The sequence below is a fragment of the Heterodontus francisci genome, chromosome 20, assembly GCF_036365525.1.
Source record: "Heterodontus francisci isolate sHetFra1 chromosome 20, sHetFra1.hap1, whole genome shotgun sequence".
NCBI lineage: Eukaryota > Metazoa > Chordata > Chondrichthyes > Heterodontiformes > Heterodontidae > Heterodontus > Heterodontus francisci.
The window spans coordinates 32,208,045-32,225,160 of NC_090390.1; the positions used below are offsets into that span (position 1 = coordinate 32,208,045).

The window sequence follows — 17,116 nt, forward strand, 5'->3', positions numbered from 1 at the left end:
TATTTTTTGTTCCATGGCCATAGACCACAGCCTGGAAGCTGGATCATATGCCCTTCTGATGGACCTAGTTTCCTTAAATAGTACTACCATTTCCCCTGATCTTCCAAAAATATTTGGTGCAAACAAGGAATTTCATTTTGATAACACTATTTCGGTCTCTAAAATAGTGATTCTCTCAATCTTGACAAACAATGCTCTTGTGACGTCTACATCCCATAATGTGAACCACCTCTTCTCTAGATGGAGCGGATTCTGTGCCTGAAATCAACAGTTTTCCACTTGATTTGGCTGTTAAAAGGAAATGCTTATTAAGTCAGTGCCTTTCCTCATCAGAAGTTGTCCGCCTTTCTTCTTGTGAACCACCAACAGATTGTGTGTACACTGCAAATGTTTTGCCTACTGGCGTTCCTCTAGCAACATTAGACCTTTTCACGTAGGTTGTCATCTGCCCATGAGTATTTTTGGTCTCTTGTTGACAATCATCTTATGTGAAGTTCCATTGGATCCACATTGTCACCACCTCAGCCTTTTTGCTCATTCTTCAGGTTCTTTGGGAGAATATTTATGAATTATTCTTTTGTACAAGGTATTGAGTAGCTGTATCCAAGCCATCCTCCATAAATTTCGAGCTGGTATATACCTTTACTTACTAAATGCTCCTTCCACAAGTGATTCTTGTGATGTAAAAGTCAATGCAGTGGCGCAGTGGTTAGCACTGCAGCCTCACAGCTCCAGGGACCCGGGTTCAATTCTGGGTAATGCCTGTGCGGAGTTTGCAAGTTCTCCTTGTGACCGTGTGGATTTTCACTGGGTGCTCCGCCTCCCACAGCCAAAGACTTGCAGGTTGATAGGTAAATTGGCTATTGTAAATTGCCCCTAGTATAGTTAGGTGGTAGGGAATATGGGATTACTGCAGGTTTAGTATAAATGGGTGGTTGTTGGTCGGCACAGACTCGGTGGGCCAAAGGGCCTGTTTCAGTGCTGTATCTCTAAATAAAAATAAAATAGTTGCTGGTAAATATAGCTTCTACATCGTGAGATTGAAGCACAGATAGTTGATCATCCCTCTGTACACTGGCATTTAGATTGTAGGTTTTTAAACATAACTGAGGTTCTTACCCAAAGTGATATTTACTTTACATCTCAATAAAGAAATTGTAATGCCTGATTTTGTGTTTTTCTCATTGGTATGATTTAGATATGCAATTATATTGTATTGGTATTCGCCCATATGGATAAAACCAATAGCTGAAGGAAATTAAATCAAACCTCTTTATCGTTCTAGAAATCTGAGCAAATCAGTAACTAAATTACAGTACTCCCAATGACTTACAGGGTGGTCTTTTTGTTACCACCACCGTGATATGCACACTCATTATACAGCTACATTGCTGAGCATCTATCAGGCAAGTATCCATGGATAGTATTTGTCATACATTTACCTGAAGTAGCTGGCATACCTTTACTAAACTTTGTTTTAATTTAGCTCATTTGAACATTCTGAGCTTGAAGCAGGAATTATCATTATAATGTAAGCATCTCCCTTTGGACCTTGTATACTTGACCAGTCAGTAGCAATGTGGTGGGTTGGCGGCAGTGGTGGGGTGCAGGTACGAGCCAAAGAAAACAACTAAATTACCTGCCTGATGAATTCCCTTTGTTCTGGTGCCCATCTGCACCTTCAAAATTTGCAGCAGGTCTGTATTACTCTGGCCCAGGTCAAAATCAAGTGGCGTTTAATGGACAGAGTCTGAAGAGAATCATTTGGTGGGATACTTAAGGGGTCGGTCGCAGGAGACGTCTCTTGTGTCATGATCTCATTCAGAATATTAAAGTGTTTCTACCTGTTAGGCTTTTTCCGGTAACATGACCCAGTAATGGCCCACTACAAAAGGAGAATGACTTTACAATGTCGGTCATCTAACTTCAAGACAAAATACACATTGGCAAGATTCAATTTAATGGACTACTGCCCTTTTTATCATGTGTAATGTCCAAACATCTGACAAATCAATACAGGAAAAGTATTGGTATGGAAATTTGGTATGGCAAACATGGATATTAACAATGGATGTTGACAGACAGTGCTTCCGCTCCATATTATGCAATCCTCCATTATTCCCTTCCAATCTAAATATTAAGTGGATTTGAACAGCTAGGTTTTTAACTTAATTGATTTTGTACTACTTACTGGTCCATAAGAATGAGACAATCATATTGAATTATTCAAATATGATCTCAGTATCCATACCTGGAGCATTTGGAAATTACAGCAACTTTAAATGTTTCTTGACAATTTTCAGTGTCTAAGGAAATAGGAAATGTAGTCCTTCCAACAAAATAACTGCAGTTGTTGAAAATTTCCTCCAACTAAATATGAGAAGACCAAAGCCATTATCTTTGTCCCTCCCACAAACACTCTTCCCTAGCTACTGACTCCATCGCTCTCCCTGGCCACTGTCTGAAGCTGAACCAGACTGTTCACAACCTCGGCATCCCATTTGACCCTGACTTGAGCTTTCGACCACCTAGTCGCTCCATTACCAAGGCATGCCTACTTTCCCCTCTGTGACATCACGGGCTGAATTTTATTAGCGCGCCGCACTTCATGGGGGTGCGCTTTGAAGCCAGCGGCTTCATTTAAATGGAGGGGACGGAGCAGCCATCCCTGATGACGTAGTGGGGCGGCTGCTCCGTCCCTGGCAATGGCATCCGACGCTACTGCGCAGGCGCCAGCACCATTTTTAAAGGGCTTCAAACCCTTAACAAAAATTTGCATTTTTCAAGGGAAAGTACTTTATTTTTTAAAATAAAAATCAAAAGTTGGAGGCCCTTTCCCAACCCCCCCAATGGTTGTTTTATATGCCAATATGGCAGCCATTAATTTTATTCCCATCCTGAACTCCCCACCTCTCTTCCAACCCCCCCCCCCCCCCCCCCCCACCCAACCTCATGACTTTTGGTCTTCAATCCCTTCCCGCCATCCCCACAGCCAATAAAAAATGTATTCTCAGCTTTCCCCCCCCACCACCCTGATAATTTCAGTCTTCCCACTTCCCCACCAGTGTCTCGTCTCAGAACTCTGTGTGCGAAGGTGCGCGAGTTACGGCTATGTTGCCGTGGAAAGGCCACCAGGACCAGGTGAATGTATTTGAATTGCCTAAATTCAAGATTTAAATGAAGACCCTGCTGCTGGGTGTCGCACCAAGGCCTCACCGCCGCCGGTAAAATGCGGCAGGGCCTTCTCAGCGTCGAGAGTTGTGGCAGCTCACTCCCGCAAGTATTTTACGGTCCCCTCTGCCACCACCCCTGACGCAAGGGGGCTGGTAAAATTCAGCCCCATATGTCTGCACTTCTGCCTCAGCACATCTGCTGAAGCCCTCATCCATGACTTTGTTACCTCTCGACTTGACCATTTCAATGCTTTCCTTGCTGGTATCCCATCTTGCATGCTTCATAAACTCGAACTCATCCAAAATTCTGCTGTCATTATCCTCACTTGCACCAAGTCCTGTTGGCTTGCTGACCTGCGCTTGCTGACCTACGTTGACTCCCAGTCTATCGACACCTTGATTTTAAAATTCTTATTTTCAGATCCCTCCATGGCCATGTTGTCGTGCCCCACCATCTCTGAAACCTCTTACACCTCCACTGCCCCGCAAGATAACCTTTACTGCTCCAATTCTGGCATCTTGCACATCCGCGATGCAAATTGTTCCACCTTTGATAGCCTGCGCTTTACACTCTGGAACTCTCTCTCTAAGCCTCTGGCCTTTCGACCTCTCTCTCCTGATGCACCTGATGCAAAATACAAGAGTCTAAAAGACAATGACTGGCCAGGAATACACTGCCATTCCATTTGCTGTTCTCATCAACGGTTTTCATTTGAAATTAATCCATTATACTCACAAACAGGTGGTTCTTGTGCATTTTTTGTTGCAGGCTTGTGGATGGGAGGGCCATGATGGCATCATCTCCGTGCGTGGTGACGTTTTTCCCTCACGCGGCAGCGCTGCTTGTCTGGTGTCCGGTATTCTTGGCCTCCAGCAGTGGCCACCCTACTCCTTGACCAAGCTTTTGGTCACCTGTCCTAATATCTCCTTATATGTCTTAGTGCCAAATTTTGTTCAGTAAGCACCTTGGAATATTTTTCGATGTTAAAGGTTCTTATCGAAATGCAGGTTGTTGAAATTAGTTTTATAAAGGAAACTTGGATTCCTTGTAACTTTAGCTCCTAAGTAACCAAAATCCTTAGGGATTGCAATTCTATTGTGTTTCGCGTCAGATGACTTGCTGTGCATTTTCTTGAGCCTGCAGCAATACTGTGCTTCCTAGTTAGAAAATTCTACTGGAGCAGATGTAACAGCCTGAATGGTAAGCTCTGCAGATAAGACTGACTCGGTTGAAGGTGGATTCCTGTTAACAGTTTACAAAATGCTGAATAGACTTTGTTGTGAGGGGAAAATTGAATTAAAAATAAAGCCCACAATTCCTTTTTAACGGATATTTTTGTATTCTCCCCACTCTGGTCCTTCCCATCTTCTACTTTCTAACCAGCCAAACAATGGTGTGAAAGGCACATATTTGAGGCACAAGCTTGAATCGTCAAGCAGCTCCCACTTATTAAAGAGCTTGTGTATGATCCCAGTGACCTTTCTATTTGAAAGTGAAATTTAAATTACTGTCTAGGCATTTCGTATTGAAATCTGGGCAGTGGAAAAGATGGTGGGTGGTACGCATTGGAGTACAATGTGTGCATTACTAACATCTGAAAGGAAAGTGGAATGGCTTGGTGCAAGTCACTTCAAAATAATGCCATTCCTGTGCAGGCATTTTTCCTTGGTGAAGCAAGATTCCCACTGAAGTATTTACATAGTACTGAAGAAAATAACGTTTTATTTATCAGCCAACTTTTGGTAAGTACTACATCAAACCAAATCATCATAATGTTCCCAGCCTTGTTGACCTTGTTGAAGTGTTCGTAACTGATGCACTAATAGTTGAAGTGCACACTTTTACCAGTAAAGCCATCCCTGCAGCCGGAAGAGTGAAAGGTCACGCCTAAAACTAAGATATAATTAAGCTCAAAACAAAGCATATAAGGTTGTTGTCACATCATTATCCTTTTACCATCGTCACTTCTGGTAGCATGACGAATTCTACCTCAAACACTTGAACTACTTTATACACATCAAATGGCAAGAAAAAATTGCCAACTGTAAAACCTTCAATTCAAGTGTACGAAAATCATTGACTTAAGGCTGTCCTGCTGTGCTGGTCACAGTATGTTGTACTTAAGGGATACTCCAGAATGGCAAAAAGGACTCTGTACAATGATCTGGAACAAGGCAAGTGAAATCAGAGTAAGTAGTAAAAGACATAAAACAAGCTGGAGCATAACCTTGGCTATGAAATTTCAATATTGACAGTTGATCACGCAGACAATACGTGGTGGTGTCAGCCTATACAAGTGCCAGCTCATGGATCTCCTGAAGCATAATTGGCATCTGTGGAAATTGGATTAGCCAATTGGAGTGTTGAGCCTATGAAATGCTTTGCTTGCTTTGGCCATAATGGTCACTGGGGCATCATCAGTTAGTTCTGTTTCCAACAAAAATGATCCTCATGTAGAATAATCACCAGCATGAAATTCTGATTTTGGAATGGAATTGTATGTGCAGCTCTGTGCAGAAAAAGTTTGCACGCTACATAGTTGAGGTCGAGCTTTCAAAGTGTAAAATACCTCAGTTTGACACAGTGGGTACAATTGTTCCTGTCACCATCCCCTAAGATTCAGACAACTTTTGCCACTGTCGAAATAACCAATGAAAGAGAGAAGTTAAAAGGGATGAGGGGAAAAGATTAAAAGAATGAAAGGAGAATGGGCAAATTTCCTTTTGAAATTACTTGGGCTTTATTTTTCAAATTAAGAGGTCCTGACGTTTTTTTAAACTAAAGCTTTGTATAACAGAAGTTTGAATGCTTTCTGAACTCTGCGGAACTGGAATTTATTTCAGCTAAGGAACATTTAAAAATAACTAGTTTTTTTGGCTGTGGTGCCAATTTTCTGTCCTTGTTGCCCACTGCCCCCTCTCATTTCTGGCACTGGTCCTCTAGCTGTGTATTTGTCTACCTGGCTTCATTGTTGTAATATATAATGTTAGGTACTATATTAGCTCTTTCCATATTATCGCAGTATTAGGGGGTGCATGTTGTTCATTACTAATGTCCATATTAGTTTGGTAAGCTTGTTTTTAAAAACTGCAGCAGCTTTTATGGTTGTCAAGTTGAACTCCAATCTTTGCTATGTCATAGACAGGTTAACTTTTACTGGAATGGATGAAGTATCTCTCGTATGACGCTGGCCATTCTTTCTTCTTATCTGGATGCTGATTATAATGTAACATTGGTAGATGTTGTGTACATGTTATCTAACCTTTTAGCAGTGGAATTATATGTGATGCTGGAGAATTTAGATAGGGGAAGAAACAAATATGAACCAGTCAGTATGACTGCCATTTCAATTTATAAATAGAGTTAAAAAGAAGCATTTTATACAATTGAGGCTGACTTAAACTGTAGAAAATATTCTCAGATTACATAGAATTTACAGCACAAAAACAGGCCATTTGGCCCAACTGATCTGCCAGTGTTCATATTCCCCAATCGTTTACTCATCTAATCACTGTCAGCATACCCTTCTACTCCTTTCTTGCTTGTGTATCTATCAAGCTTCCTCTTAAAAGCATCAACTACTCCAAGTGGTAGCAAGTTCCATAATATAACCACTCTCAAGTGAAGAAATCCTTCCTGAATTCCTTATTGAGTTTGTTAGTGATTGTCTTACATTTATGACACCTAGTTTTGGACTTCTCCACAAGTGGAAACGCATCTTCTACATCTACTCAATTCAAACCTTTAAGAATTTTGAAGACCTCTCTTTTCTAGAGAAAAGAACACCTGGTAACTATGACATGATTTGTCTATTTGCACTTTAAGCAATTGTAGCTTAGTGACAGAAAGGAAAAGGAAAGAACTATCTAAATGTTTTAAAACTCTCCTACAATAACTAAAATCTGAAGGAATGAGACTGCACTTTCAAAAGTTAGATTTCTGTGCCAGAGAGATTGTTTGGCAGTAATTAAGACTTACCACATTGCTAAAAATTCACAAAGACTAGAATAGACAAGCCCTAACTTTTTCTGGCTTGTTTAGTGGGTGTCTATCACATAATTATCCCAACACCACGCCATAGCATGGATTTCAGTGCCAAGTCTGTCAGCGAGGTACCAGTGTATCAAAGATTTTGGGGGAGCGAGACAGCTCGAACAGCAGCTTCCCGGTTTCCATGTTTAACTGCGCATGTTCAGTCAGCAGAAATGGTGTCTGGTTTACTCTTTAATAACAGGGAATGCTGATAGTCTCTCTGTTATTTTTACTGCAGAACCCAGATCATAAAATATATAAATCTCCAACAACACTTAAAACCTGAAGGAATGAGACTCTACACTTGTACTAGTTAATTTTCAATGCCAGAGTGGTTGACTGGCAGTAATTAACATATATCATGTTGCTAAAAGGGTATTTAGACTTGAGATGACTTAACTTTCTGTATAGAATTTCCCTTGTAACTACCATGCAAGTACAGGAACTATCTGCTGCTCAATACGTTTAAATGGGGAGCCAGACAGCAATATGCTGTTTTCGGGAAGCTAATGGTGGTGCATCAAGGCAGCAACTTTTCAATTTCCATGTTCAATCGCGCATCTGGCCTTGTTTGAAGATGCTCTGATATTTGCACATAAATAACGAGTGCTATTAGCCGTGATATTTTGACAGCAAATTTTGGGCATTTGTATAGTCGATAAAGATCTTTGGGATGGAACATTATTACTAAGCTAATGTTTCGATTTGTATAAATGATACTAGATTCAGATAATCATGATTCTTTGTTTCATAAATCTAGGCTTTATGCTTGCAACAAAACAGAATATTTATCTTGGATTGCAGTTATTGAAAACTACAGCTTGTGAATGGATATTAAAACAAAGTCCTTTAAAATCTCGAGGAAAATCAATTTTCAGACTACATTAAATGATGTATTCAGTGTTAATCTGCAGTAAGATGTCTGTTGGACACTTTCTTACCTGCTCAGTTTGATGTATATTCATATTGTCTATGTAAACAACATGTCTAGTAACCTAAGAGCGTGGTAAACTTAAGTGTTTGTTATATCCTAGTTTGGACATGAGGATTCATTTTTTTTTACTTTCCCTTGCAGATGTGCAGAAAGACATTATGATGCTACTAAATTTAATTGCAGAGGTGGGTTAACTACTGTAGGCATTAATGCGGTTATGAAGCAGAAGCCAATTTGTATCATGTCATTTGCTAAATTGTAAAAGTATCTGGTGATGTAAATCTCTATGTTCTCTACAGGTTGATTCTATTGTAACAGGAAGTGTAGCAGGAGTTGTAATGTTCTGTTTACATCATAATACGGTGCAAAAATAGTACAAGAGGTCTAGCACAAAATGTCCAAATTGTACACTGAAAAATTGCCTTTTTTCAAATGAGTATCACTTTCACCATTGTTTGCTGAAGACATGTGGCATTAGTTAATTTTGATAACCAAGCAGATAAAATTGCAGATGTATTTTTAGTACAGTATACGAATATTTCAATAGCTTTATTATTTTCTTTTGCTTTGACGGGTAATTTTTTTATACTATTTAAATTCTGCTAAAGTTAATTTGTCCCAATAACCTTTGGTGAAGTTTATTGTAATTAAATCGTGGACTGATTTTAGTCAGTATTCCAGCATTTTTTGTGACCTGCTATGCATAACATATATCCTAAAATTATAAAAATGGTAGTTTGCTCACTCTTAATGATTTTTACTCTCCTATCCTCTTAGTCGCACAATATCCTTTTGAAGACCACAATCCACCACAGCTAGAACTCATTAAGCCATTTTGTGAAGATCTAGACCACTGGCTGAGTGAGGACGATAACAATGTTGCAGCAATCCATTGCAAAGCTGGAAAGGGACGGACAGGAGTAATGATCTGTGCTTATTTGCTTCATCGTGGCAAATTTCTAAAAGCACAAGAAGCCCTAGAATTCTATGGACAAGCAAGGACTATAGATAAGAAGGTCAGTGGAAGTAGGTTTTATTACTAAGCGATATGAAATAAATGGCAAGTGTAGTATTTTGTTTGAATGTCAAATAAATGATACTGATGCTCAATTATATTTAAGAAAAATAGATTCAGCACTTTGGAAAAGTGTCTGAAGGGTACCTGTTTTACTGAATTAATTTAAAATTGATGTTTAATTTCTGTAATTTTAATGGAAATTTCAAAGCAATTTTGAATCAAACCGTTCTCAATTTTACTATTTCCTAACTTCTAAATTATGGTAAAAGAAAATGATTCAAATGTTTATCGACTAATTTTCAGGGAATAGCGTTAATGTCGGTTGTATTATCTTTTGCTTAGAACGTGATAAATAATTGTATTCTGCATGAGCATTTGGCTGCACTCTGTACTGCACTGCCAAAAGAGAATTTGGAATGTGGTTTTGTCACAGAAATCTGGCACATTCCATTCAGTAATGAAACACAAGTGAATTGTAATTTATAAATAATTTGTGTTTTCTACAGCTGAAGAAAAGTAGTTTTTAAGCAGTTAGGTCAACAATTTATAATTAGTACCTGCTCCACGTTGTCCCATTTACAGAACTACCCATTTTATGAATACATATTTTGACTGGAATTGAAATCTCCTATGTAGAATTGGAGTTGTATTTTAATTTGTATCTTCTCTTGAAAATTAACTTCATCTTAGTGATAGAAGGTAGAATTCAAAGGAATGTTCTTGATGAGTTTAATCGACATTTATTTCAGTTTTCTCTGTTTCTCCCATCCACACCCCTGCTTGTAAACATCTATTTACTTTAGGATAGAATTGAGTGAAAAATAAAAGGGGCTACTCCCCTCTGATAATTTTTTTTCTTTTATCAATATTTTCTTTTGTTTTCCCCTCATTTATTTGCATTGTATTTAAACCTTTTCTCTCTCTCTCTTTTGCTTCCTTTTTCTTTTTTTCTTATTCCCCCTTTCATGTTTTTTGCTTGGTTTTCTCGCTTTTTTCTCCTCTGTCTTTGTTTCATTCCTGTATAAATGGCACCTTTTAAGTTGTTTCTTCATTCATTCAACCTGCGCATACAGATAACAAGTTACAGTCATTCTATAGTGGGCAGTAACAATTGAGGACATTGTCCCACACTAGTTCCTGTTCATGGTTCTGTTAAAAACACTAGTTTATCTTCCTGTAATATTGACCATTCACCAGAGCTTTTGTGTTTCTCAAGATTGTTGTTTGTTGCAAAGTTTCTTGTGTTACTTTACTGGCAACACCTTGATTATGAACCAACCGTAATTAATCTTCCTCAAATCAACACTACCTTGGTCACCAGCCAAAGCCAGATCCCGTTAAGTTGGGGTTAGAAGTCATTGGTCATTTCCAATGATCAACTTGCACAATACCAGTTTATGTTGCTTTCTTTGTTGATCAACATTTCAAAGTGTGCCTCCATTTCCTAGAAGGCAGTTCTAATTGCAGGGACGTTGAAGCTTGATTCCAGACACAAAGACCTTGTGATCCAGTTAACGCATGCATTTCTCCAATTCCAGGTCATATAAGGAATCATGTGTTAAATATTATCAGATGCTTACAGGAAGATGCACTGATCCACTTTCTTCTTCCAGTAGTGTGGTTGGGGAGAAAGTATTGTATTTTTTCAGTTCTGCACCATCAATCAGGAACTAGCCAACAGTTTAGGTTGATCTTCAGTGAAGAGCTTTCATCAATTCACTGGTGTGTCCTAATCTCAGGTGGTGCTCGGACAATTTTATTCTCTCCATTGTTATCATTATTATGTTTATCCCAGTATAAAGTTGTCCTTAAAACAGCTGCTGCTACAACCATAGTACTAGCCGAAGGTGTGGGGGTGTGGTTCCGTGATCATTCCCAAGGAAACCCCAAGGTGTTAGCATGGCTCATTTGGTAGCACTCTTGCCTTTGAATTAGATGGTCATGGGTTCAAGTCTCACTCCAGAGCCTTGAGCACAAAAGGAAGGCTGACACACCAGTGCTGGGACACTGCTACGCTGTTGGAGATGCCATCCATCCTTCAAATGAGACAGTAAACTAAGAACGTCTGCCGCCTTAGGTGGATGTAAATGATCCCATGGCACTATTTCAAAGGAGAGGTGGGGAGTTGTTTATCTCTCAACCAATATCACTAAAAACAGATTATCTGGTAATCTCTTTCTTCGTTGGCACTGAACAGTTAGTGCTGAACATTATGAGGGATCCATTGTTTTCACTTGGGTTGCCCAAGCAAGTGTTGATTCTGAAGAACTGCAGGCATATTTTCAGTCCTGGAAAGGCACTGGGGGTGGACAAGACTGGCAGCAGTGGTATTGGGGAAGAGTTTCTGTTCCAGGTACTGTCTCTGACATTGACGTCTGGGTTTGTTATTGATTGAGCATATATAATGACAGTACACGGATTCTAAATTGAGTCTGAAAAGCAAACATATAAGGATAAGCAACAATGTCGTTTATTTGGTTCATAACTCGGCTTGTTATATATTTACAAGCATTGTTACCATCCTCTTTGTGACCTACTGCATAAGTAGTTTAGCAACATTTATTAGTAATGGCCTTTGTTGCATCCAGATGTCATGAGCCCTGTTGTGCCTAACCCTCTCCTCTCGCTGGGACCTCTGGGAGGCTTCTGTTTACATCACTATTCAGGCTTGCCAGTATTGAGTCCAGATTCCCTGACCAGAGGTTGAAGATCAGTCATGGAATGAGTACAACCAGTACCAGTGACTGGTACAAATGATATGAGAAATCCATTGTTTCATAGTCATGAGGGAATTGTATGGTTTAGTGTCGGTAGCTCCTCTTTGCTGACGATGCTGCTTTAACATCTCACACTGAAGAGTGTCTGCAGAGTCTCATGACAGGTTTGCGGCTGCCTGCAATGAATTTGGCCTAACCATCAGCCTCAAGAAAACTAACATCATGGGACAGGATGTCAGAAATGCTCCATCCATCAATATCGGCGACCACGCTCTGGAAGTGGTTCAAGAGTCACCTACCTAGGCTCAACTATCACCAGTAACCTGTCTTTCGATGCAGAAATCAACAAGCGCATGGGAAAGGCTTCCACTGCTATGTCCAGACTGGCCAAGAGAGTGGGAAAATGGCACACTGACACGGAACACAAAAGTCCGAGTGTATCAAGCCTGTGTCCTCAGTACCTTGCTCTATGGCAGCGAGGCCTGGACAACGTATGTCAGCCAAGAGCGACGTGTCAATTCATTCCATCTTCGCTGCCTCCGGAGAATCCTTGGCATCCAGTGGCAGGACCGTATCTCCAACACAGAAGTCCTCGAGGCAGCCAACATCCCCAGCTTATACACACTACTGAGTCAGCGGCGCTTGAGATGGCTTGGCCATGTGAGCCGCATGGAAGATGGCAGGATCCCCAAAGACACATTGTACAGCGAGCGCGCCACTGGTATCAGACCCACCGGCTGTCCATGTCTCCGCTTTAAAGACGTCTGCAAACGCGACGTGACGTCCTGTGACATTGATCACAAGTCGTGGGAGTCAGTTGCCAGTGATTGCCAGAGCTGGCGGGCAGCCATAAAGGCGGGGCTAAAGTGTGGCGAGTCGAAGAGACTCAGCAGTTGGCAGGAAAAAAGACAGAAGCGCAAGGAGAGCGCCAACTGTCTAACAGCCCCGCCAACCAATTTTTTCTGCAGCACCTGTGGAAGAGTCTGTCACGCTAGACTTGGCCTTTATAGCCACTCCAGGCGCTGCTCCACAAACCACTGACCACCTGCAGTCGCTTACCCATTGTCTCTCGACACAAGGAGGCCAAAGAGAAAGAGAGTGAGTGTCAGTAGCTACACTCCAAATCATAGTATTAACTAGAATGATCATGAACCCCACTCAATCAGGAAAGAAAATCCCAATTCTACTCACTACAAGACATCCTTTGTAAGAGCTTGCTACCAAACAGAAAGTGTTCTCTTGCTTTCACTAATTAATATGCCGTGTGATTCATGCAATGTTTGGTGTACAGGTGCATCCCTTGAGTATCTCTTGTGTTACAACTGAGGCAGGAGGAGTGCACAGTTCATTCTATTCCCACTTCTCCACAGGTCACAACATATTTAAATTTTCCCATTTACCTATAACAGTCAATCATATACTCTGTTTTTCCCAGAATAAAGCACACTAACCAGGTTTCTTTAATAAACAACAAAATTATCAGTTTATTATAAAAACAAGTCATAACCAGTAATGAACTAAAGCATAAACACACAGATTAAAGGCCGGCTCGGGTCTGCAAATGAAACCCAACCCGAGGCGGACAGAACCAGATCTGACCCAAGTCCAACCCAGCCCGAGTCCTTTCATTTTTTCCCCCACCCGACCCGACCACTGGAATGTTCAGTTAACCTAGCTTCCGTTTTTCACTTTTTAAGCTTGTGCAAATAAGCAACAAAAACTGTAACACACTTGAAAGGTTGTTTTAAAAAGTACATTAAGATTGGAGCCACGTACCGGAAGTGGTGACGGAGTGTGTCCGACCCGGCCCTACCTATGCCCAAATGCCAGACCCGGAAGAGCGACCCGACCTGAACCCGACACATGTCATTGGGTCCCGTCGGGTAGCCATGCTCTAGCACAGATTGAAATATTAAAGTTCCCTTTTTACCTTTGCCCCTCACAGTCACACACACATATACCAGTTATCTGGAAATATAAAGGGATTTTTGTTTTTAGAGCTCTGTCACAGGCAAAAGATAGATTAGATTAGAGATACAGCACTGAAACAGGCCCTTCGGCCCACCGAGTCTGTGCCGAACATCAACCACCCATTTATACTAATCCTACACTAATCCCATATTCCTACCAAACATCCCCACCTGTCCCTATATTTCCCTACCACCTACCTATACTAGTGACAATTTATAATGGCCAATTTACCTATCAACCTGCAAGTCTTTTGGCTTGTGGGAGGAAACCGGAGCACCCAGAGAAAACCCACGCAGACACAGGGAGCACTTGCAAACTCCACACAGGCAGTACCCGGAATCGAACCCGGGTCCCTGGAGCTGTGAGGCTGCGGTGCTAACCACTGCGCCACTGTGCGGCCCCTTGGGCTGAATATGTGCTCATTTTTTTTATTCGTTCAAGGGATGTGGGCGCGGCTAGCTAGGTCAGCATTTATTGCTCATCCCTAATTGCCCTTGAGAAGGTGGTGCTGAGGTGCCTTCTTGAACCGCAGTTCTGAGGTGTTAGATTGTATAAATGCACAAATTAGGCAAGTGTGTAACCAAGGCAGAGTAGTATTAATGATGTATTTTAACTTACACATAGATTGGGAGAGGCAGACTAGCACCTGTAGAGAAAGGTAGTGAATTTCTGGAATGTGTTCGGGATAGTTTCCTACAGCAATACGTCCTAGATGTAACAAGGGGACAGGCAATATTAGGTTTAGTTATGAGTAATGAGCCAAATTTAATTAGTAGCCTAACTGTGCATGAAATTTATCAAATAGTGATTACAACATGATCGAATTCAAGGTAGCGTTTGAAAGTAAAAATTACGAATCAGCTGCTAGACTTTGGTAAGGCTGACTTTACCGGAATGAGACCGAGACTGTCCACGGTAAACTAGGCAGATCTGTTAATGGGTCAAATGACTGAAGAACAGTGGAGAATATTTAAAGAAACATTTAACAAAATACAGAGCGAGTATATACCCCTAAGAGGAAAAAACTCCACTTCACAGAAAAAACAGCCATGGACAACTAAAGAGATTAGGGATAGCATAAAACAAAAACAAATGGCTTACAAAAATGCGAAACGCAGCACAGATCCGGCCGAAGAGGATCGATACAAAGACCAGCAAAAGGTCACAAAGCAGCTTATAAGAGCTACTGAAAGAGATTATGAAAGGAAACTTGCAAGGGACATCAAAATCAATAAGAAATTTTATAGTTTCATAAAGGGAAGACAGGTGGTCAAGAGCAATGTAGGCCCACTAAAAGCTGAAAATGGAGATATTGTCATTGATAATGGGGAAATGGCAGACATGTTGAACAAGTATTTTGCCTCAGTATTTACAGTTGAAAAGGAAGATAACTTGCCGGAAGTCCCGAAAAAATTAATAACCAATAGGGGACAGGGACTTAATACAGTTAAGTTAAGTAAATCATAAGTAGCAAGGAAGGTAATGGAACAAAAGGGTGAGAAATCCCCAGGACCTGACGGTTTCCTTCTGAGGGTGTCAAAGGAAGTAGGGGAGCACATTGTAGATGCCCTAACTATAGTCTTTCAGAGTTCCCTAGATTCAGGAGTGGTCCCTCTGGATTGGAAAATTGCACATGTCACACTCCACTTTTTAAGAAGGGTGAAAGGGGGAACCATGGTGGTATAGTGGTGAGCATAGCTGCTTTCCAAGCAGTTGACCCCGGTTCAATACCCGGCTGTCACAATGTCCAATTGCAGATCAGCTTTAATTCGGCAACTTTAATGCAGTATTTAGTTTAGGCAGGCATCAAGATCGGCACAGGCTTGGAGGGCTGAATGGCCTGTTCCTGTGCTGTACTGTTGTTTGTTCAAGGAATTACAGACCAGTTAGCCTGACATCTGTGGTGGGGAAGTTGCTGGAGTCTATAATCAAGGATAGGGTGACTGAACACCTCGAAAAATTTCAGTTAATCAGGGACAGCCAGCATGGATTCATGACAGGAAGGTCATGCCTGACAAATCTCATTGAATATTTTTGAAGGGGTGACTAAGGTAGTGGACAGGGGAATGTCTATGGATGTTATTTATATGGACTTCCAGAAGGCATTTGATAACGTCCCACATAAGAGACTGTTAACTACGGTAGAAGTCCATGGAGTTGAGGGCAAATTATTGACATGGTTAGGAAGTTGGTTGAGTGGTAGGCGACAGAGAGTGGGGATAATGGGTAAGTACTCCGATTGGCAGGATGTAACTAGTGGTGTCCAGCAGGGATCCATGTTGGGGCCTCAATTATTCACATTATTCATTAACGACTTGGATGATGGCATAGTAAGTCATATATCCAAATTTGCTGCTGATACAAAGTTAGTCGGCATTGTAGACAGTCTAGATGATAGCATAAAATTGCAAACAGACTAGGCATGGGCATAACTGTGGCAGATGGATTTCAATGCAGGAAAGTGTGAGATTATGCATTTTGGACCAAAAAAGGATAGAGCAGGGTACTTTCTAAATGGGAAGAAGTTAAGTACAGTGGCTGTCCAAAGAGTCTTGGGGGTTCAGGTGCACAGATCTTTAAAATGCCACGAGCAAGTGCAGAAAATAATCAAAAAGGCTAATTGAATGCTCGCCTTTATATCGAGAGGATTTGGAGTATAAAGACACCGAGATTATGCTGCAGCTGTACAAAACCCTGGTTGGACCCCACTTGGAGTACTGTGAGCAGTTCTGGGCACCACACCTTAGGAAGGATATATTGGCCTTGGAGGGAGTGCAACGTAGGTTTACAAGAATGATACCTGGACTACAGGGGTTAAGTTACAAGGAGAGATTACACAAATTAGGCCTGTTTTCGCTAGAATTTAGAAGGTTAAGGGTTGATCTGATTGAAGTCTTCAAGCTAATATCAGGAAAAGACTGGCAAGATAAAGATAAACTATTGCCACTGGTTGGAGATTCTAAAACTAGGGGGCATAGTCTAAAAATTAGGACCAGACCGCTAAGGAGAGATGTTAGGAAGCACTACTTCACGCAAAGGGTAGTAGAGGTTTGGAACACTCCCAGAAACTGCAGTTGAAGCTCGAACAGTTGTTAATTTTAAAACTGAGATAGATAGATTTTTGTTAAGCAAAGATATTAAGGGATATGGAGTTAGGCCGCGGGACAGGCTCGAGGGGCTGAATGGCCTACTCCTGTTCCTATGTGGGGTAGGTACACCCACAGTCCTGTAAGGAAGGAAGTTCCAAGATTTTGACCCAGCAACAGAGAA

General features: G+C 41.1%; 1 protein-coding gene across 2 annotated transcripts in view; it reads left to right on the forward strand.

Annotated features, from left to right (window-relative positions):
- ptenb (phosphatase and tensin homolog B) overlaps positions 1-17,116 on the forward strand; it is a 161,949-nt gene that overhangs the window by 111,191 nt on the left and 33,642 nt on the right. For both annotated transcript variants that reach the window (XM_068052523.1, XM_068052524.1), the window contains exons 4-5: positions 8,282-8,325; positions 8,918-9,156. In XM_068052523.1, the coding sequence (XP_067908624.1) occupies positions 8,282-8,325; positions 8,918-9,156 (283 nt within the window). The remainder of the gene's footprint in view (positions 1-8,281; positions 8,326-8,917; positions 9,157-17,116) is intronic.